Source organism: Bombus impatiens, unplaced genomic scaffold (assembly GCF_000188095.3).
Source record: "Bombus impatiens unplaced genomic scaffold, BIMP_2.2 scf_0099, whole genome shotgun sequence".
Taxonomy (NCBI): Eukaryota; Metazoa; Arthropoda; class Insecta; order Hymenoptera; family Apidae; genus Bombus; species Bombus impatiens.
Window position 1 is genome coordinate 516,793 of NT_176518.1, and position 23,648 is coordinate 540,440.

At 30.3% G+C, this 23,648-nt stretch overlaps 1 protein-coding gene and 1 long non-coding RNA gene across 9 annotated transcripts in view; one reads left to right on the forward strand and one right to left on the reverse strand.

The window, feature by feature from the left end:
* The first annotated feature begins 3,742 nt into the window (after nucleotides 1-3,742).
* LOC100744960 (serine/threonine-protein kinase tousled-like 2) overlaps nucleotides 3,743-23,648 on the forward strand; it is a 31,157-nt gene continuing 11,251 nt past the window's right edge. Inside the window, exons 1-3 of one of the 7 annotated variants that reach the window (XM_012394790.3) lie at nucleotides 3,743-4,395; nucleotides 6,153-6,197; nucleotides 11,098-11,183. In XM_012394790.3, coding sequence (XP_012250213.1) covers nucleotides 6,167-6,197; nucleotides 11,098-11,183 — 117 coding nt within the window. In that variant the 5' untranslated portion in view covers nucleotides 3,743-4,395; nucleotides 6,153-6,166. Of the gene's footprint in view, nucleotides 4,396-5,961; nucleotides 6,198-11,097; nucleotides 11,184-23,648 lie in introns of all 7 variants that reach the window. The other 6 variants (XM_012394781.3, XM_033318515.1, XM_012394780.3 and 3 more) reach the window with 6 other exon arrangements.
* Nucleotides 8,380-23,642, reverse strand: LOC117151166. 2 transcript variants are annotated; one of them, XR_004460878.1, is made up of 4 exons: nucleotides 22,829-23,642; nucleotides 21,881-22,753; nucleotides 8,846-9,052; nucleotides 8,380-8,746 (listed from the first exon to the last, which is right to left on the reverse strand). It is a non-coding gene; the product is annotated as an uncharacterized LOC117151166 (long non-coding RNA). The 2 variants fall into 2 exon arrangements; XR_004460877.1 differs by having other exon boundaries at nucleotides 21,881-23,642.

Below are 23,648 nucleotides of genomic sequence, written 5' to 3' on the forward strand. Positions count from 1 at the left end.
TATAAAGAACCTAAATTCCACGCTTATAACAAATATATAGAATATTTACATTATGTTAGATTAATAGATAAGCAGTCAACAATGTATGTATTTAAGTAAGATAGGAAATTCATTAGAAATCTGTTTCATTAATTAATCATACCGCAATATTTTAACAAATTAATTCAAGCGTTTAAAATAATTTTTTACAATTAGAAATATTCGCCAATTGAGTTTAAATAGTAATAGCGAGGTATAAAATATTTAAGTAAAACTGCATTGCCTGTTAGTAAACTTCATATAATTATTAATATTCATTGCAATTTTGTTACAGAAGTTACAAAAGGTTATTGATGATGGATGTATGTACGCAAATTGGTTATAACGATAAGTAAATTGGAAATAGTGAGATTTTGTTTATAATTATCAGAATTTCGCATTAACACAGAAATATGATAAACAAAAATAATTACTTTTATTTATGCATACGTGCCAAATTTCCTGGCACAAGGTTTAAAATTTGTAATAGGAAAAAAGTGAGTTATGCGAGGTTTATTAGTATAAGAAATCTTTTTTGTATGTATGTATTTGGCTTTCACATTATAAAACTGTATTGTACTAGTCACCGCATGTATGAGTGTATGTATATATTATGTGTTACACGCATAATATGACAAAATCTATTGTATTTTACAACAATTATAAACGATGACGTTTTGTTTGTGTATATACATAGATATCTATAATGTGTAAAGTAAAAACTTCGTTAATTTTTATTTAGTTATTTATTCATAAAACAGGGTTCCCCAGATGTGATAGTATTTGCATTTTATTTAGTCTAATATTTAGTTACATCTTAATTTCTTAATGTATTATATGTGCCATATATTTATTATTTTATTTTTTGTTCTTTATACAAATTTTAATTCATTGAAATCTTTATTAATATTAAAGCTAAGAAGAGAATACATACATATTATTTGATATTAATTAAAAATGATGTACTGTATAAATGTTAGAACGAATGAGTGAGAAAGTATAAAGTTTGTTAATTTGTAATATTTACCTCAAATGGCTGGTAAATTGTGTATTGTACGAGAAATTATTATATAAACCAGATGTCTGATATCGAACGTTGCCCTGGCGTTTTATTCGATTAATTCGATCCAAAAAATTATGGATATAAAATACCACGCAAATATATCATCGAATTTCTTCTATTCTAAGAGCAAACGGAAAAAATATTTTTTTATTTAACTAGAAAGATAGCATCTTCAACTTTAAGTACTTCTTGTTAACATTTTCACCATGTTAAATTCCTTTGTCGCCCGAAAATTGTAAATAATTTCCTGATTTACAGCTTTTTAGGTGAAATTTCATCTTTTTATATTTAGAAATATAAATCATTTATAAAAGATAAAATACATATGAGTAAATGAGTAATAATTCGTTTGAAAAATAGCCCGATAATAAGCCATTAAATATCATCTTTCGATTAATCCAGGCAAGAGTTAGTATTTTACAACAGATCAATGATGAAACGTTCAAACGTAGTCAATGCTAGCAATTCAATTCATAGAAAATTCTTAGTTGAAAAAAATGTATATATATGATCTTACTTAATGATGAATTTTTTGAACATTAATTCACTTGATAGGATACTGTTATTAGATTTAATACTCCATAATGTTTATCTATAAAACGATATAAAATAGTTAATGGTAAGAGGTTAAGAAAAAGTTGTAGTAATATATTCCAAATCCATTTATAACAGGCCAAAGTACGCTAGAAATATATACAACAAATAGTTTGATAAGTGAAAGTTTACATTGCATTGTTGCAGAAGAAGAAACTTTTGAACATCTGTTGTAGCTTAAACGTAATGACTTGAAAAATCATGTGTGTAATAATTGAATAATAATTAATGATGATTATTAGTTTACAAGTCAAAGCTCGAAAGTTATGAAATTGTACAATTTTTCTTAATTGACACAATAAATGTTCAATTTTTTAAATAATTCGTTAATAAAACATTTTCAAAAATGAGTTCATTTACACTTTTAAATACTCTATATATACGGTATGTGTGGAAATAACTTCGGAAATAAATTAAACATGAAAATAATTTAAAAATTTCATGTAAACACATGTTCTATTTATTTAGCTCGCTACTTTTCTCAAAAAAATATAAAGTAATGAAACGAATTTAATGTCATGCTAGTTTACGAACAACTTTATTGATTTTATTCAGAATTTTCTTACATAGCCAGAATTTTCATACATACCTTTTATTGCGTCTTTATTCTGTTCACAGATTAAAAAATTCCATCCTTCACTACTAATTACATTATGATTTCTCTTTATAATAATCATGCGTAACAATAGACAATCGAGGTAAGGTAAAGTTCTAACTAAATTCTAAATGAATACTAACAAAACAGGACCATTGTATTTATTCGAACTCTATTTAAAAATACATAATAAAAAAACATCACTTAAAAATAACAAACTTTACTTTCAAATTTTTTTGAGATATTTTCGGCTATAAAAAGATAAAGTTGAAGTTCAAATCAGACTGGAGTTGATCAGCATACAGAATTACTCGTAATTAATAGATGATAATCTTCTAAAAATAATTTGAAATATATTGGATTCAATCAGTCTATTATTAAACTTGCATTTCCTTAAGATTAACAAATGCGTGTAATCAAATTTATTTTATTTTATAAACCTTTAAAGGAATATACGAAGTTATCAAACGCTATTAAGAACTACACATAGTAGAACTACACATGCATTCAGAGTATATAGTTACGTATGAAATTATTTTTAAAACAATAATTAATAGAAAGGGAACATCAACATCTATAAAAAGAAATATCGATCTAAATAACATTTTAAGCGGACTGCAGGTTCAAAGACTTAATTATACAATTTGTTATACCCTTACGAAAAACTAAGATTAAGTATAATAATTCATATTGATAAAGGCTATCTTGTTATCGTTTCACCTATATGCTAGATGTAGTTTATTTATATTTATATTCTTATGTATGAATCATGTTTTACAGATAATTCTGTAGAATTTTAAATAAAAATGTGAATTGAGTTCATAAAGAAATACAATTATTTATATTCATCGAAGTTTTTACGAATCTTAATGTTATGGTTATGATCTTATGTATATTTCTAATGTATATTTTCCTGTGTATCTGTGTTAAAAAGTAGGATTTCTTGTATCAAAGAATAAATCTTCGATATCAAAAAGACTAATACGCCACAGTATAATAATACTATAAATCATGATACTAGGAGGTACATGGTAATTTGAAATGAGAATGAATCTGTATATATGTATATATACATAATTGATACAATTTCATTGTAAAAGATTAACACATATCGTTCTTTTATGAACGTAATACGGCAGCGCATGCATAGGCATTCATATACATATATATTGTATTGCATGTGCTTAAGTACAATAGATTAATGGGTATGATGTGAATTCCATAAAAGAGATTGGACAATTTTTCTTATTCAGAGATAAACGAATAACTTTCTTGAACAAAATAATAAATTAAAAGGAAGGTAGATTATGATCGTTAGAAATAATTTGTTTACGTATATTTTCATTAATTAGAAGACTAGTTAGCGACAGCAGTGCCTACTATCCGAAAGTAGCTAAGTAATAGGTAACGAAGAGAGCAGAGACGATCTGAGTGTGAACAGTGACTGGTCAGCCGATGTGCCGAATAAACATCGTAGTTCACCGATAATACCCGAAGTCGTAAGGTGGCGAAAGAGACTATTGATGCGAGTGAGACAGACAAACTCGTGCGAGTGCCATGGTGAAGCGACGTCACTGTCGTTGAAATACGTGCAAAAGAAAATTGGAGTGATTTTAAGACGCTGATGATTATTGTTCGCTGCAGTGACTTTTTTGTGATAAATCATCGTGTTAACAAGTGGCGCGTTGTTTTCGTATGTATAAGTGACAAAAGATAAACTTCCCGTAAGATTTCTGGAGGAAAAAACTAGTACGTATACTCTCTCGGAGTAGCAAGTAGTGCGATTATTACGTGTATGTGCCGGCGTCTAGAATATACGTTTGTGCTGTCGCGTAATCGGTGTTCTGATCATAACAACGATCTGCCGTGTTAGTTGCAAAGAGTATTCGCAACGTTTATGTTTTCTTACTTGTTACTATCCACGTTAAAACTAGCTATGCAAGAAAGGGATAAATCGGTAACTGGCTGGTGGCAGCCATTTTCCAGATGAGTTTTCCCCTTTCTTTCGATAAGCAAAATGCGCTATGCCGTGAAAGAGAAAGAAAGAGGTAGTTAGTTAGAGCAAAAAGGAAAGAAACAAAAACTAAGTAGGAGGAAGAAACGGTGTTTTATTATGTTTTACAAGGTACGTTAAAAGACAGAGCATTTGTTAACTGACCACTAAAATTCACGAACACGACTCATACACTGTTTCACATCGATGAGCATGTAACCTTGTTGGTCAGTACGAAAAAGATAGAATTATCTAAGGAAGTAGCGATGGAAAGAATAAGGGTAGGGAGGGGTGGAGAGAAAACAGTGTAATACGGACAATACAGAGATACCCTGTGGTACATTTATGAACAAATCGTTCATAAACATGTATCACGATCATTTCTGTGCTTTCGTAAGAATCGTCATGATGTCAAGTCTAGTTTCCAAGTAACCTACTCCTTTGAAATCTTTTAGCTCATTAAATACTATCTCACGAATTTGTTATGATAATGAATTTCTGTCGACCATATATGGTAACATACTAAAATTGTCAAACGAACATTCTCAATACGTTGTTGAAAAAATGCGAGGGGTGGCTCACTGATTTGATCGCGCGACAAAAATACTTCGTACTTCTTTATACTTCATTTCAAGTTTTAAGCTAACTGTTATGGCTATGATACAGGATTTCGCCGCACAACAGGTTCAATATCTTGTTTCGACTGGTTCGATTCTCTCTTAACTTGTACAAATTTCTAGTCATTCTGTAATATCGTACTGCTTTTGCTCTGAATTTACAAGGTTTTTATTTACAAGGTTTCATAACCTCTCCTTAATATTTAATGAAGACTCTTATCTACGTGAATTTCGATCATTTTAAAATATAATTACGATGAAATTTTAATGAATTATTTTGTATTTTATTACGCCGTTTGACCAATCATCCCTCATTCAGATGTGTTCTTGTTTGCCTAACATATACTTGGGGTTAATATGGCAGTCATTTTTCTAACTGTTACTACTATATAGCAATATAGATTATTATTCAAGAAATTTATCACTGTAGAAAAAGAAAAATATGAGTCGTTTTACCTAAAAGATTATATTTAAATTGTGATTTTAGATTTTTGGAATGATATAGTATTGTTCTATACAGGTACATATGTTTATACTAAATTTTGTATGAAATTTACACTTAAAATATTATCATAAAATTGGGACATTAATTTATCTAAAAATCTAATGTTTTAAATAATTACTGTTATTAAATTCTTTTTGTAGTGATCCCAATTTTTAACTAACAATATTTTGTTGTGCATCTGATACCAACGCTCTGCCTATACCCTGAAAATAATTTATCTTTCAATTGAATTTATTTAATAAAATTTAATAATATTATATATATACATAAGATAATGCATTAGAGTATCTGATTGAAATACAAAAGAGATATGGTATACAATTAATATTAGATAATATTAAAAGTTTTACTATTCTTTTCTCAAATATAGTTTTTATTAAAAATGAAATAAATGAAAATTGTTGAATTCAGTAATTATATGCCGATACATTACATTTAATTATTGGTACATTTACTTAAGCGTTATATAAAACAGTTTTTGCAAATATATTATATTCAAAGAGATAAGTCACAGAAATTTTATTGAATATGGAAATCTACAATTATTTTAATGTATTTGATATTGTGTGCTGATAGTGTTGTGAAATTATTAATGTAATATTTGCTCTCATTGGTGTAAGAAGACTCAACGAAACTAGGAGTTTATTTAAAGATTGCAAGACAGATAAAAGTGCATCGAAAGTGCATATACCTGACAAATATATTTGTGATGTGATATAATAGAACAAATTGGATGTCAGTGTAATAATGTAGTGCCAACTTTACAGATGGATAAACAGGGATGACTGATAACTGTTGGAATTCTGGTGGTGGTAAGTTTTATAAATTTTATATTATGTGAGTACACATTTTTTAATCCAAGTTAGACGAGCACCCTACTATATTGCATGAAGTTACTAGCATACTGAAATTGAAACACCTATTATTATATTATATTCCAGTAACAAGAAAATGACAAAGAAATATGATTACAAGTAAATTATAAAATTACACATTTTATTTATTATAATTTTACATTTTATCATTAAAATGTCAGTGGTAATCAGGATTCTGCAGAATATTGCTTTTGGAAAGCAGGAGATAATAAATATTCTTTTGCAATTTACGCTTTCTTTAATTTGGTAAATAAAATAAAGTATTGTGTATAGAATGTAATATACTATGAGCCCCACTGTTATTTTATCATACTACAATATAACTAGTAGGTTAACAATTTGGTATCAATATGTTTTAATAACCTATAAAGCATGGCAAGTCTTATTCTTTTATGTAATATATTATATTTGCTCGCAATATAAAAATGTTATATTAGATATTGACAAATTAAAAATTAATATTATTAATGTCATGTCATGGCTGATACCGTCGTGATCTATATGTATATGTAGATGAAATTAATATGGCATGTTTATTTTCATAAATGACATTAACAGTAAGCTTTATACACGACATAAATATAATTATACAATCTTTTGCTCGTAAAAATTAGTCTAAGCTTATTCCAATGCTCTTTATCTTGTTCCAACGAGTGTTATATTTATGTCAAGCATGATGAAACCAAATTATCAAAAATATTATACAAGAAATTTTTGCTTTATTATGTTAATGCAACAATTGTTAATTGTAACTATTGGTTTGATTATATAATATGAGAATGCTTCAAATTTTTTTTCTGTTATTAACTGAGATATGATGTTAAAGGTCTCAGTTAAGATTTGTTAAAAACCTAAAGTCAAATTAAATATTTAAATTGAATACACAAATAAAAGTATTCATTTTGAGCATAAGATCGTATAATTAAATTTAATAAAAGTGGGCAATGGATCTTTCTCTAAATGACTGAAAAAAATGAATTTTTAATAAAGTAAAAGAAATTTATTGCTGTCTATTGCCCTTTTAATTGTTTATTATCGTTTGAAACGATGTACACTAATTTTTGTATAGACATACTATATTTGTATGAAGTTATTTAACATTTTCGAAAGTATAATTATATTCAATGAAAATATTGAATAGTATTTCATTTTTATATGTATGTTTATGTATGTATTTGGTAACAGTTAACAAATATACCTACAATTCCTATTATATGTGAAAAATGGTAAAAAGAGACATATTTTTATATGTAACATTCTGTACTTTATGAAGAGTTGTAGATAAATATTTTGACATAATTACTTTATATATCGAATATCTAGGCGAATATTCCGGCCTTACCATCCGAGTTACAAGATATTATAATACAATTCATGCAATCTTTTATTCATCCCAGGAAAAGTGCGCCTTATACGACGCTGTATTTGGGGCAAAAAATAAAGTATAATGCCGTTTGGAATTTTGTTAGATATACATATGTACACATACACATATTCACTCATAATGCGTGACATAATTTATACTATTTTAATAACAATGACGAAACTGAAATGTATGATTTCGTCGAATGATATATTTTGGGAATAATGCATAACACATAATGCTTTTGAATTCTAACATTTCAGCCAAATTATATTATCCCTCCTCTAAATGAAGTTAGAAAAAATCTTAACGGAAAATTTCGTGCTGTTTGACGAGCTCTATAACCGTGTAATAGAATCTTTTTCTCAAAATGTTAATTGCACTATTTTTTGTAAATTGGAAAATTTTTTCCATGAATTGATTTCTTAAGTTATTCAGTGAATAAAAGCAGTAAGATAAAGTTATCGAATACTATCGAATACTTCACACGATATTTCATTTCCTCAAAAACTTATGACGCTTAACCGTTTCGTTATCACTAAAATGCAGATATGCATGCATTTATGACAAGTGTAGATATGCAAAAATATAAGATTACTATATATGAAGAGTAAGACACTACTCTTCTATTCCAATTTTTTATTTATGTCTATAAGAATGTTTCGCATAAATATCCGTAGTCTAATCACAATCTAAATATCTTTTTATATGTTCGGATATATTTGCCATTACATTTTTTAGTTTTCATTATTCTCCAGGATGTCATATTCCTGATCAGCTTTATTCCTACTTCTAAAGCTTTAATAGACTCTGTTTCCCATTCTAAAGATTTGCCATTTTGTACCCCCAAATCTTCTTTTAGGCAAATCCTAAATCATCGTTTTCTTTCATTTTAACTATGATCAGTATGCCATACTTATCGGTTCTCTGTTTGATCTGTATACTTATTCTCGCTATGCTTGATTCCAATCTCCACGTGTAATCTGGAATATTTCTATACAATCCTATCGCCATTTCGTCCTTTTTTTACTGTCGCCACATCTCGATTCTATAAAGTAACATCGGGCTGATGAACACGTCCAAGAGATATATTCTTCTTTTCCAGGTAATGAAAAAGAGTCATCTGAAAAGAACCAAATACTTACGTATTTAGAACACTCTGCTACTTCTAACAATAGGTCCGTTTCTCCTATACTGTTAACATATAACAATCTATACTTACGCCGAGCTAATTTTCCTTGGAATAACTTTTTAACGATTTGAAGATTTTCTTGATATCTTCATCGACAATTGCTAAAACGTCGATCACAAATTTCACAGTCAAATGAATTTCCAGTCCCATCTTCGTTGTTTCTCAGTCAATCTCTTTCCGAATGTTTTAAGAATAAAATCAACAGCAGCGGATTAATGGCACAATACTGTGTGTCATCTGCAACAAAGATCTTTGTTCAGCATACATTCGTATTGTTCCTAATTATTTGTTGTTTTCTCGCATATTTCCTTTATCATCTGCATCACCCATCGCCCCCAACCGATTTCCACCGTTATTAGCTTATTACCAACTTGGAGATATTCATCTAATAAAAATCAAATCAGTAAATATCGCATTGAGTCTTTAATTCGTTATTAATGAGATTTCCCTAGTTACAAAGCTGTGTTATGCTACCGATATTACTAGTAGCATATCAGACTAATTCCTTCACGGTTGCAGTCTGATCTGAGAAAGGTTAATAAAGTTCTTATTTCTGTATTAAGTAGCAGCGCCATCTGAAAAATATATTTAGTTTACTTTAATATTATTGGGAGAGAAGTATGTACAAGTATGAAATTATTATATTTAATACAAATATAACAAACCTTTGAACAACAGGAAGGTTTAAGTTGCTAACTAATCACGTAATTAATTTTTAATTAAAAATCTACCTATAATTTTCGACTCCTCAAAAGCTTAACCTTAAAATAATAACTGCGAATACACAAGTTGTAACTAAACGATGAGTAATTGGATATGTGTGTGATATCTATTGAATCCTTTGTGCCCTTAATATTTGTTTATTTTAATTGGAAAGATGTGTGAAAATGGCGGAGTTTGGTAGTATATTAAGTGGTAAAAACTATAGGAATTGTGTTTCTTGAGAAGGACTAAGGTTAGGGCTAAGAGTAAGGGTAGAGTAGGTCCGTGGCTGACGGGTGGTGAAGTGGCGAGTAAGGTAGGCAATAGAGTCATGAAAATGGATCTGGTGCCATATTGTGTCGAAAGTGAAAAAAGTAGTTAAATACTTACTGCTTCGATATTACTTAATTACTTTACTGCTTCGATATTAACTCTAGAACAACGCTGTTACACTTTCCAAATATTTTTAACCGAGCAACCCAAGATAAGATATGAATATTCAAAATATTATTCAATATTCCCTAAAGATTTGTTTCTATTCTTTTTTGGATATCGTAAGAAAAGATAACCGAATAACTATTATATCCATTTAAATTTATTAAAGAAAAAGAACAATTTTACGTTAAGAAATTGTAATATTTTTCAACTTTTAAAATTTCTAATTATAAATTTAAAAAAAAATATTTCATCATTTATTTCAAATATTTCAGATAACTAACAATAAGATACAATTTCCTTATATTAAAGACTTTGCGTTAATGAATGAAGATGTGTATCAAATTCTTTTCTCTCTATTATTTCATAAATCGGGGTACACATTAGGAAAATAGGCAAACTCAACGAACTAGAGACAAATGTCCTTCTAGTTTATTAAACAAATACGACATAATCAACATAGAAAATATTTGCTTTTTGAATGAGGATAAAAACGAAGCAAAACCGAAGATTGTTCAACGATACAAAATGTTTCCACATATAGCATTCTTCTGCCTTTCTTTTTCTTCTTTCTCTTTCTCTCTCTTTTTTTGAGAAAGGGAAAAGAAGGAGGAAGTAGACATGAAATATTTGTTTAAATTGTCTTTTATATCAGAGTTTAACAAAAATTGCCGCTCATTATCACTGATTCGCAAAAGTATTTGGATACTTATGGAAATCTTTCATGAATAGCATATTATGCGTGCTATGTAAAGCATTTTGAAATTTAATTAGCGCTGTAATGAAGTATGACTCATTATCACCGCTATAATGGTAATGGTTTTTACTTAATACAATATGTTATGTATGTAATATCATAACATATTCGTAAAAGTTTCCTACTAACTCTAAGTGTTCAAATAATTTTATGAATTACTGTACGTTTTGTATATGCTATTTCCTTTCCATTGTCTGTCCTGCCCAATTGTTATATGCTTAAAACGTGTTACTTTCTTTATTGCGAATGTTATTTTTACCGAAACTTTAATTTAGTTTCGAACCACGAAATTTGCTTTTAATCCGTAAATTTTCTTTAAACAATTCTCCTTAAGAATTCTCATCAAGTTGATACAGTTTGATTTAATAACCACGATGTGTTTTTTCAGGCGCTGGCGTCAAGATGGAGCACTTTCAGGCCACCCTGGACCCAAGGAAGCAGGAGTTATTGGAGGCCCGCTTTCTCGGAGCACGGGTAAGCTATTTTTCGCCTGTACTTTTTCTTTCTCTTTTTCCTTGCTTTCTTCTGCATTGTTTCCCTTTCTGTTCATTCTTTTTGCATATTTAGCAAATATCATAAGTCGATTAAAGTGGATCGCAGATCGTTTCAATATAACGATAATATCTTTCGACATTATGTGAGATGGAAAAATTTGTGTGTTTTTAAAATTGAAGTGATAATTACTGAGAGAATATATTCACCATTAGGTCATAGCAAACTTATTACATATTCTAAGCAGACGAATCCGCTTTTAGGTCACAGCGACTGTTTTTGCGAACGAATACAGTGACGAATAAAAGTATTGGCAAACTGCAGATTGTCCTATGTAAATCTGTAAAACACACGATCGTCCATCGAATTTCTTTCGTAAAATATATTTTTCTAATCGAAAGTTTAACTATGTTACAATCTATATATATTACAATTAACAGTGCAATAAAAATGAATAGTAAAAAATACATATTTAACGAATTGTTTTTAATGGAACATGCATCAATTGCAGTGAAATGTAAAGTGAAGATTTACTCCTATGTATATTTTTGCAAAAGTACACAATTCGCTGTTTGATATGAGATTCTCCGTCTCAGGTGTACCACCCTATTACCAAACTTGGATTATATCGTGCAGTCGAACATTTGCGAAACTTCGAGAGTTTGCAAGGGCCAGTTTCCCTTCTGATCCGCCTTGTATTCCTAGGCTATGTGACGATGGGATGACTTTCACGGATGTCTCGAGTCGCAATCCGATGTAACCCTAATCTGTTTCTTGGAGCAGTATCGATATCGTGTATTATGTGGAGATTAGTATATTAGTGTACAAATTAATTCGCTGCCCTTTTTACACTAAGCTTTAGACTTATTTAGAGAAAAAATAAAGTAGGTCTCAAATTTCGAAACAGTTTTCTTCGTTTTCTATATATTCATTCCTTCCGTTAGGCAGTCGATGAATTCTATCTTAGAAAAAATAATAGTGGTTGTTACATGGTTTAAGGTCAATTGTTTGATGGTTTAAGGTCGTTGAATTAGGTTGTAAATACGGTAAAACCGCCTTTATCTTTAGGAATCCATTTATTTGTACAAAATTTTAGTCAGTAGCATTACGTTATAACACATAATCAGATCATATTATAACATAATAAATGCATTATTTAGCTTGAATGGACATTAATCATGTAGATACTCAGAACCCTCTCACATAATAGCAAATGACAAATGACAAGTTGTAGATTATACTATCAATTTCTATTGTACAATTTTGCTATCTCACATCGAATAGAGCAATCAGATAGCTTGTAATTTGTGAAATTCACTTACAGAGCTTTACACTTATATACTATTGCCAGGCCTTTTTACATTATGTATCTTCGAACTCTAATTGTAATACATAGTCAGGTGTATATATCAGGGTTGTTTATAAATTCTGCCTTTTACGTTGCACTGCATTGTATTGATGTAAAGACTGGCCAAAGACATTTTTCTCCCAGCTTTTTTTAAGTTCTATTTTCATCGTAAATATAAAGACGAAGCATACGCTATAAGTAAAAACAGACTAACAAATGAAGAGCCTCGTAACGCATAAGATAGAATAAAGTATATTGTCGTAAGAAGAAAAATTGAAGTCACTTCTGTAATCCGCCCGTCAAACTACCACGCTTGTGGGTTTTGTTATATCAGATTCGTTGATATGGTGAATCGACGATAGAGAAATGACCTTGACCGGCCAACATATTTGGCTTGTACTTTTGAACTATTAACCTATTTCTGACCTCCTTTTATCTTATAACAGTGACGCGCGAGGAGACCTAAACTGTGTACGAATGTCTAACCGTAATAATATCGTCAAAGGTCGTTTTAATTTGTATTAAAATTAAAAGACACTAAGAAAAGATAAAGAAGAGATATACTATTCCATAGAAAGAAAAGCTTGTAAGTCTTCGAAGCTAGCCGGAAGCTAAAAAGGCGCGATTATGGCAATAATAGGGAAACTCTTACGTGTAAATTCAACATTTATAAAAACATTGAGAATTTATCAGATACTTAATATTAAAGTTTTATAAATAATTGTAAAGGTGTATGAGCCATTCCACGTCAAATTGATCGTTTTTCTACTCGATGTACGGAATCTTACCGAAACTAAAACCAAATTTTATTCAATTGAATTTTATTCACATGTATATTGTAATTCATATGAAAATAGGGAGTTTGTCATCATTTTGCTAATATCGGAATTGTTAGAAAAGATACATATCTTCAAACTTGCCGCCTTTTGTCGAATTTTACCGAAACTATCTTCAAATAAGAATTCTTATCTTCGCAACTACTAGGTATACGTATCTTTCTTTCTTTTTTTTATTCTAGTTTCAAACGATTGTCCCCCTTAACTAATTTTTGAAAATAATATTAATGAACAAATAAGCGGTCAATTTATTCCTATACAACGCCTCATATCATTCGGTATGCTGTGACAACTATGCCGAATCATGACGGATCGTATTAAATCGTATCGGGTTGTATTATGCTCCCTACAGAAGCCGAATATGCACGTCCGTTCCTTCTGCTTCTCCCCTTCTCTCGCAATTCTACTTCCTACCTACCATTAACGACACTGCTCGCCTCCGGCGGATGTTACTTGAAACGCAGCTATCGATAGTTTCGAACCTTCCTCGCTGCAGTTATCAACGTATTATCAAGACTAATATTTTTCTTGTTTACTACCTGTTAAAGAAATTTACACATAGATTTTGCCGTTTCTAATCTTCTGCTGCAATTTCATTCACAAATAGATTATCAAGTACATTATATATTATAAGTTATCTTTGCGAATATCTCTTTTAATTCATATTAACATTTTGTGATTCATATTGTGGTTACAGATCATAACTGATTTCATGTTTACCAAACTAGACGTTAAGATCAGGTCAGGGGATAAAGTGACAATAAATTACTGAACAAGTGTTTACACGATGCTCATCATTGATGATGAGCATAGTTTGATGAAGTATTTTCTTAACCCTTTGCACTCGGAATTACAGTTGTGCTGATAGGATTTATTCGATATTATATGATATTTATAAAGTATCACACGTATCTCATAAATGTCTAGTTTATAATGCTACATATTAGACGTGAACTTTGTATCCAAGAAAATTTTCTGTCTTCTTAAAGATATTCGCACGTGATCAATTTATGTATACATTATGGGCATTATATACAGAGCGATCTTCGAATCGGTCGCTACGATTTTTCAGACACTTCCAATGGTCCGACAAAGAAATATTTTAAATAAAAGCTAATCAATTTTTAATCGACTACAAATTTCAATATAAGACATTTGCAAAAAATTGTTTTTTCTATAAAAGGTCAAAGTCGCCTTATCTTTCTTAAATGACACTACGTATTTTTTACTCTATACTGTTGTAGCTGATGTTAAGCAACCTGCTATACTATGACCTTGAAATGACCCAAAATCTTGAAATATCGGTTTCATCAACGGAGATGTTATCGTTAAAAGTAATTTTATTTCGATCAAATTACACATTTCAAAATGGTTAGCCTTCAACAAGAAAAATGTTAGTCATACACACAGAAGGACTCTTACGAAAGGAACATGAACAACGTACAGAAATAAACGCACCTTCTTTAGTGTTGCAGTACGTTTGTGCGTCCTATTATAATAAATGCTCTAACTGTAGCTCATAATCTTGTAAACATGATTCCGAAAGATGCAGTAAATTTGTATCGATTGCTCCTACAATGCTGTCATAACGAATGTTTTGACATGCTGTTCGGATTCGATGCTTTAGATAATCAATGTTATAAATTGCAATAGCGTAGACCATTGACTGTAGCTGATTCTATAGAAAAAGATTTAATGGGAACAAATCGGGGATAAAGGTGGTCAAGAAATAGGTTCGTAAGTGCTCAATCAACGTTCTCTAAACATTTAATATCATACTAAATAAGGCTTGTCTATTTCTGTAGCCTGTTTGTGCTCCTTTTTGTAGTATGCATATAATTAATATTTTTTGTGTTGAAGCTCATGTTGAAACGTATAATTTGATGGAAATAAAATAATTTTTAACGATGACTGTCCTTTGATGAAATCGACATTCATTCAGTATCACTTTACAGCCATAGTAACAGGTCGTTGAACTCGTTTTAACGTCCACTACAACGGTATGAAGTCAAAGTTACGTAGTGTCATTTAAAAAAGTCAACCAATTCGTAGATCACCCTGTATATAGAAATAAAATATAAAATATGAAAGTGATATGATGATAAGGATTCAAGCAGGCAGCGATTGTCTTGATTTTTGCAACAAAATACTCACGGAGAATTTTATTCTAGTGGAAAATTGATCAATTCGTTTATTCGTTTTATTACAGTGTTGTTAGAAAAGAATACATTTTTTTCTATTGTTACCTTTTGTTTTTTAGTAATCGTTCAGGCAATTATTTCAAAAGATACCAACCTTTAAAATATGGTTATGTTGATATGCTTGAAATAGGTATTTTTGTGCCATTAAAACTAAATACGAAAATGTCGTGGAAATTTTCAGGATGATCTAATAGTTCCTTCGAATAAAGCTGTTCGATCATCAACCAGGGACATGTGACACGCAATTTCAATCCCGCATTCGCTCATATCATAATCATTCGTTCTGATTTATTGCCACGTGCCCGGCAGACGTGGTCACACAAGGGTGGTATCATCCCTCGATAAAGTAACGGTCGCGACAACAACAATCTAAAAAGACACGATGTCCAAGAACATGGTGACATTCGATCATATACGTGACTGCTTGATTTCGTATACTTTTAATTAGATCTTGTTATTTCATATCTTGTATTTCGTAACTGTGCAAAAATTGAAAATTTTAGAGTAATTTTTACGGTTGTAAGAAGTGATGTACATATTTAGTGGTTTTTCTTTAGTCTTCTCGAAAAAGAAAAAGATTAAATTCTCGAATTCCGTGTGTTTCATTAACTTCTGTATGACCCTAATATTATTACGACCATAATTTATAACTATAAGAATACTTCATTTATAAAATTCGACATATCCCCGAACGGTCAAGACTTACGAATGTACACGAGTTATCCCGAACTAGACCGATCATAGGATGCCGGAGATCAGAGAGGTTAAAGGATACGCGAATCATCTCTGGGTATATCCTTTCTTGTACCTCTTCTTTTTGAAAATAAATCCGTTAGCCTATATTTTGTTCTGACTGAGTTTATTAGTTCTGTAATTTTATAATTTCAGTTACGATAAATGGTTATATTTACAAATGCAAGATGCATTTTATATTTATAACGCTCACAAAACTCATAAAATATGCAAATAATTTGGCAATCTTAAATTAGATTTTAACCCATTCAAATAACACGCATGTACATAAAATAATTGCGCTACATGATAATGTATTAGATCGATGAAATTGGATAAAATTCATTAAAAAATTAAAAATTGCGGAAATGAATAATAAAAGTTTAAAAGAGAAAATTAGGTTAGGTTAATATAAAATATGAAGGTCATATAATAGTTCGTCATCATATGACTTATCAAAAATTAAAGCAAGAAGCTACCTTTTTCATAGTAAAAGTATAATGGGTTAGATTGACTCGTAACCAACAGTCTTAGTGAGGGAGATTCATGAAAACAAGCAAGTTGCTGGTGCATGTCCCCTGTATTGATCCTTTCGATAGTAAGTAGGTACTACGCACATTGCATGGAAGGTTTATACATACCTACCTACCAACCTTGAGAACCAAACACGTATAGATAGACCTGTGTTCAACGATCCTAGAACCTTTTCGAGTTTCAAAAGCTTGTAACTTCGTCCTGTCTTGTATCAGTGATATTTCAGTTTTCTTCTCGATGACTATTGTGTTTACATACTGATCTACTCTGCAAAACTGGTATCGTAATGTATTCTTCACGAATTACTATCTCATATTGACTGGTTCTCGTACGCATCTGATATTAAAACTTTAAACTTTTAATTGAACTTCACATCGTTAATAATCGAATTATTCTAATTTATCATATTATAAATACTTATCGGAACTTTAAAATTCAAGTCTAGGAGACTACAAAATTTATTGCATACAAAATAATTATCCTAGTTCATTTAATTTAAAAATCGATATGCGCAACGGTTTCGAAGAAAGTGGCTTGTCACACTTTATGTATTTCAATCTATATACTGCGTATTGTTAATGCACTCAAGTAGCCTTACCACACATACCTTAGCAATCAAAAGATATATGTAACTCTTATAGCATAAACACCCCTTATTAAAATTACAAAATTTTAAGTTCCTTTTTCTTCAATTCAATCAAGTAAATATCATAAAGATTTAAAATTTGTAATAAGAATTTTTTACTTAAATTATATACAGGCTGTTTTAAGTTTCTTTAGCCAAACGTTGCCAGTATTTTATGGATATAAATAAGAAAAAATGTTATGTAAACATAGATTCAGAGCTTTATCAAATAATTACTAAAGAAAAATGAAAGGACTAAAGGTCTAGAATATCACTCGTTTTCTCACTACTAAAGTAGAGTTTTATGTGTGACTAAATCTGGAAAAAAGGATTTAACAATAAGTAAGTAGTTTATACTCAGATTCATTTGAAATGTGCGCAACTTGATTCCCAAAAAATGTAGTATTATATTTTCTCTATTTTTTCACAAAAAATCACCTACTAGGATTTAAAGAAAAGATTCGTATAAAAGTATTCACTTTGATCATCTATTTTAGAAACGGATATTTGGGATTTTGTAATTTTAATAAGAGATTTGTAGTTAATAAAATTCAGGTATGTAATTTATTAATTTTTGATATAACATTCATGACCTTCTGCTGTTGATGAAGCTTAGTAAGATATTGAAGAAACACAGTGATATGCTCCAAATTTTATTTTGAAAACACGTGATTCACTATAGTTAATTTTAACTTTATATCATTATAAGTGTTCTAATCTTATTTGATGTTAAATCGGTAATGTTGGTAACGACATGAAAATGATAAGAGTACTCGCGAAGACCCAAACCGAGTGACACAAAAATACACAGAATATCAGATTTATTTTATACCACATCTATGATACAGCACGGAAAAGGGGGCGACACCTAAAATTCAACCCGCAATCTACATTACCATCCGCATGTAGCGTCACATTGAACACCTTTCGCCGACTGTTGATACGTTGATATCTGTGCATACAAGAAAAATAGACATATGCATGTATGTACATATTTCCTTTTTCTTCCATCATTACTTATTCGTGTGTCTTCTTATTGTTAACTTCTAATTTTATCTATTTGTTTCTTTTATACGTCTTATTCTTGTCTACATAGTCATTTGTTTCATTTTTCTAGCATTTAAATACATATTTAAATAATTATTCACATGCATAAGTATTTATAAGCTTTATTTATTATAATTTTATTATAAATTGTTGTCTTATTCTTTTTGGAATTAGTCCTCTTCAGATTATACCATTAATTACTTTAGTTGAAAGAAGATATGAAAATAGCAGCATACATCTGTTATACATATTCTATAGTTAAGTAATTTAAAATACAATCTTTGAATACAATCATTAAGTTCCTTTTTGATCAAATTTCTTCAATTGCAATTATTTTCTGAAAATGCGTCAATTATGTTCTGAAAATTTTTAACAAATGTTAAAGAAATTCGAAGAGAAGTGCGTTGCATATAAAGTTCTAAAAAATTATTCGGTACATTAATTATTTAATGTTCACAGAATTTTCAGAGTTACCACATCCTTGTGAGTTTCTAATGAATTCCCTATGAACGTTTATAAGTTCTGTAATTTCTGAGAGATTTCCTATATATTTACCGATAATAACGGATAATTTTTCTATATTAAATAGCATATCAAAACACTTCTATCCACTATCTCTTCGGTAATGTGTACTTTAACTGTATTAATCGAGTAAGAAAATAGAAGAAAGATCTTTAAAATATAACTTTATTCCAATCTATAACATTTTGTTCAAAATTACTAATTGTCAAGGAAACAAATTTTGGCCGTAATAAAGAGGTCGCTACCAACAACCATCTAGTGCCACGTAGAAGAACTAGAGCATTCGATCGTTACTGATCTTCCTAGTTTAGTATTTGGTTAAGGTTCATATATTTGAGCCCCACCCTAAGTTTTATTTTAAATATCATACATAATATAACAAATAAATCATGCTGTATAAATCACTAATAAAATTTTGCGCCAGTTTTATATAAAGTTATCACAGTAATTATACTTAAAAAATTGATAAAACATCATTCTTTTATCATCGATATTAAAAAAAGAAAATAATGTGATATATCAAAGTACACGTTGATCTTTTATTGAAGACACTATTTTTAATTCCATATATATATATAAAATATAGTATAATAAATAATAATATAATAAAATAATAATATAATTCCAATATATATCTGTATATATGTATATATAACAATAATTTTATTACTGCACAATAATTTTTAACGTATAATAAACATAGTGTTTACATGTATATATTTAAATCATGAACTTAGGAATTTATGTTCAAGTCTATATTAATACTTACAGATAAAATTATAAATATAGATAAATATATCATAACTAATAAATGAAAATTTAGAAAAAGCTATTGAAAGTAGATCTTATCCTGATAACCGGATCGTCCTCTAATCAGAAATTTCTATAATCATAAAATTAACAGTTAACTTAAAAATAAATCAATCTAACTCAATAAGTCAATTCTTCCAAATATAAATATGATATAATTCATTTTCAGCAGAAATAAAACAACGCACTAAAAATATAACATTCATAAGTAAAGAAATTATTGTATCTAAGAGATTAAAAATTTAAGTAACGAATTAACTCGACTTTACCGGTTAACAGGTTAACGAAGAATTCGTTTCATAAAAAACGTTCATAAAAATTCGTTTCAGAAAAATTAAATATTTTTTTAATTATTATTTAATAATCTGCGAAATCGATTATCACACTTTCTATGAGATTATGTAGCTATTATTTTTACAAGTAATCAATACTTTCAAATATTTAATTATTTTACTTTTGCTTTCAATAATTTAGATTTAGGAAGAGAACACTACTTATTTTTATAACCTATTATTTATCAACTCCCTCGTTTTCGTAGATACATTATGTAATCTATATTCTCGTGATATATTTAATGAAAATACTACTACTCGTTGCATGCATTGCATAATCCCATTTATTAATCGAATTCTATGTTGCAATAGGATATAATTTCAGAAAAATGCGTGGTATCAGTCTTTCAAAAAATGATCTTGCAACTTGGAAATAGTCTCGGTGGTTTCGAAAGAGTTAAAATGTGTGAAAGATATTGCAAACAGCGGAATAAGTAAAAGTTAGTCAAAGTTTGGAATATACGTAGCAAGACTTTAACCCCAATCTAGATTAAAAATTATTTAAAATAATACATTGAATAGTGTACACCACCAGGAAGGTAACAAACAGCATTTAAAAGCGGTTATGAAAATATTTTAAAAATTAAATAAATAAATAAATAAGCATGTTGAAAATGCAAAATTAATAAAAATATTCGGTAACGATTGCGCTATATTTAAAAGGATATTTTAACCCGAGCAAAATGATGAGAACTCTTAGTGTGCAATGCGCACACGCCGTTTACTCGGGGCACCGGAACATACCTAGCTTTTCCTGAAACGGTGTACACAGAAAACCGCGTGGCTGTGAACAGTGAGCAAAGCGCAAGCCAAGGCAACGAGGCAACGCCGCGTGGCCGACCAGCTGATCGGCCAGAGACATGCGACTACACGGGGCAGAGAGGGAGAATCGTGCGCGACTGGGCTAATGAGCGTGCGACCTATTGGGAGTTCATTGGAGGGGGCTAAGGCAACACATGGAGGGGAAAACAGTGGTTCCGTCCATGAAAGAGTGGGGGTAGTCATTGCTGTGTTGCCGTCACGTCGAACATTGCTGGCTGTTGTCGCCACTGTTTTCTACAATCGAATGGCATTGCAAGGTCTAGGAGCTAAACGTGTATCTACCTTCACTTTATTTTTTTACGTTAATGTGCTCTTGAGCTCTTTCCTATTTTTCATGCTTATATTTATGCCAAGATGTCTATACATGTCACGTGTACCTCTTAAATTGTTAAAATTTAATATCGAAGAGGATGTTCATAATATCCAGAAATATTATAACATTTTATCAAGACATTTATTTTATTTGAAAGGTATCGAGACTACTTCGAAATCAAAGTGTTTTTCGAATATCTAGAAATTCCCTTATTCATTATGCTAATCGTACGTGCTATATTTATACTAATCTTTTAACCAAATGTTAGATTAATTATGCAATTAGCTATGTGATAAAATAATCGAAACATCTTTTAAAGATATACTATATTATTTTATTATCGAAATATTCTTGTTAAACCACATTAATTTATGAATTTCTTGAGTTTAATAGTTTTTATTACAAATCTGATTATTATAAAGAATCACGTATGCTTAAATCTAATATCGAACACGTGGTGAAAATACTTCAACACAAATTCTATTTCGAGAAAGCGAATTTTTGAGAACGAACTGTACGTCCATTAAGTAAATATGCTAGAACTATTCAGTACATACATCGAAAAATGGAAACACTGCGTTGATGCGATGTTGTCACAGTATCCGAAATATTGCAACGTTGCTCCTTGTCTGAGTATCACATCGATAGTATGAGGTATATACTTCTATTTCGTCGTCTTGTTCAACTGTGCCGTCAGAAAACAGAAGACACGCATAAACGCTGACACTATTTTAGTAATGATTTCCGCACTTCGATATTTCATAATTTTATCAAAGTTCGCAATTGTAATAAAAGTGATAACAATAACAAAAGTGATATAATCTCAAATCACGATATCAAGTGCGCACAATATCAAGTTGTGTATAATGAAATAACTAACATATTAAATTACAAAAAAATATGTATCATAGTAATCACAGATATGCGAATATAAAATCGCTCAAAAACATTCTTCTAAATATGAACACACAAATAAGACATCACAACAATTTTTAATCGACAAATTGTACTAATAATGTATCCAGATGTGAGCAATTAGTAAACGATCGTGAAAATAAAATGAAAACTAAACACTATGATAAATAGTATAGAACCGCACTATACACTGTAAAAACGCGATTACATAGCAAGAAACACTGCGTGATTCAACCTAAACCTATTATGCGTTCTCGCCAGGCCGCTGGTCTGACCAGTTATGTTCGTTCGTCGAGCCGTCATCTCATACGTACGCTTCGTTCTTTCAATCCCCACCACTAGGTCTACATCTCGCTAATACGCCCTCGCACTGGCTGAAACACACGTCGGCACGGCGTATTTCAGGAGCGTAACTAGTAGAATCACTGCGAGGGCGCTCTGTTCTTCTGATTCCGAGGCAGGTGCCACTCTCAATACACGATACTTAATACGACTATGCAAGTCAGTACAAGATCCTACGAAATAAAACAATGTTGCAGCTAACTTCAAGCGTGCTTCGACAGGTTTATATATACGCATTAGGTATGTACTTTTGCCAACATTGAGTATCTTGACATTTCATTATTACAATACCGAAATTTTATTGAGAGATTTATATGCCATCGGAAAAATTTTTCAAATGCTTAGTGGTTTTCAAATACGTTATCATAATATAATGAACACATGTAAAAAAATTTCTTGACATAATTTTTAAAATCCTATATTTATTATAAGAACAATAATATAATAATTAAATAAGCGAAGGATGAAAATGAGGAGGAAGTAATAAATAATATGTATTTATGCACAGGCATATTGTATTATATATAAAAGAGTACTACGCCACCGTAATATATACAGTTTAATACCTACTTTTGATTCATGTTAGCGACATTAAAAAATGAACATATGCGTATATTACTTCGAAAAAAACATTTTGCTCCATATTTCTTAGATACATAGTGGATATTTATTATATAGACGTATCTGATTTGGTCGATACATAAAATTGAACACCTAATACTGTAATGTATTTGACTGTACGACACAACGTCACAAGGCAAATTACTGATCACGTATAGGGTACAGCACACCCTTTGCACGCCGTAGTGGCACAGCTACACTTCGCCACATCGATTTTACCGGCTCGCTTGCACTCACACTCGGTCGACCCGTTCACTGAAGGAATGTCTCATATGCCTCCCTCCGACTCCCTTTTCCTCCCCTTTACCTCTCCTGACCCTACCCCTACAAAACCTCTCCGTCACTCAGTTAGCTCTCTTTCTAACTTGTCCTCCATCCCTTTCCACCAAGCTCGCCAACTTCTGCTTGCCCTCTCCTCCTCCTCCTCCTCCTCCTCCTCCTCCTCCT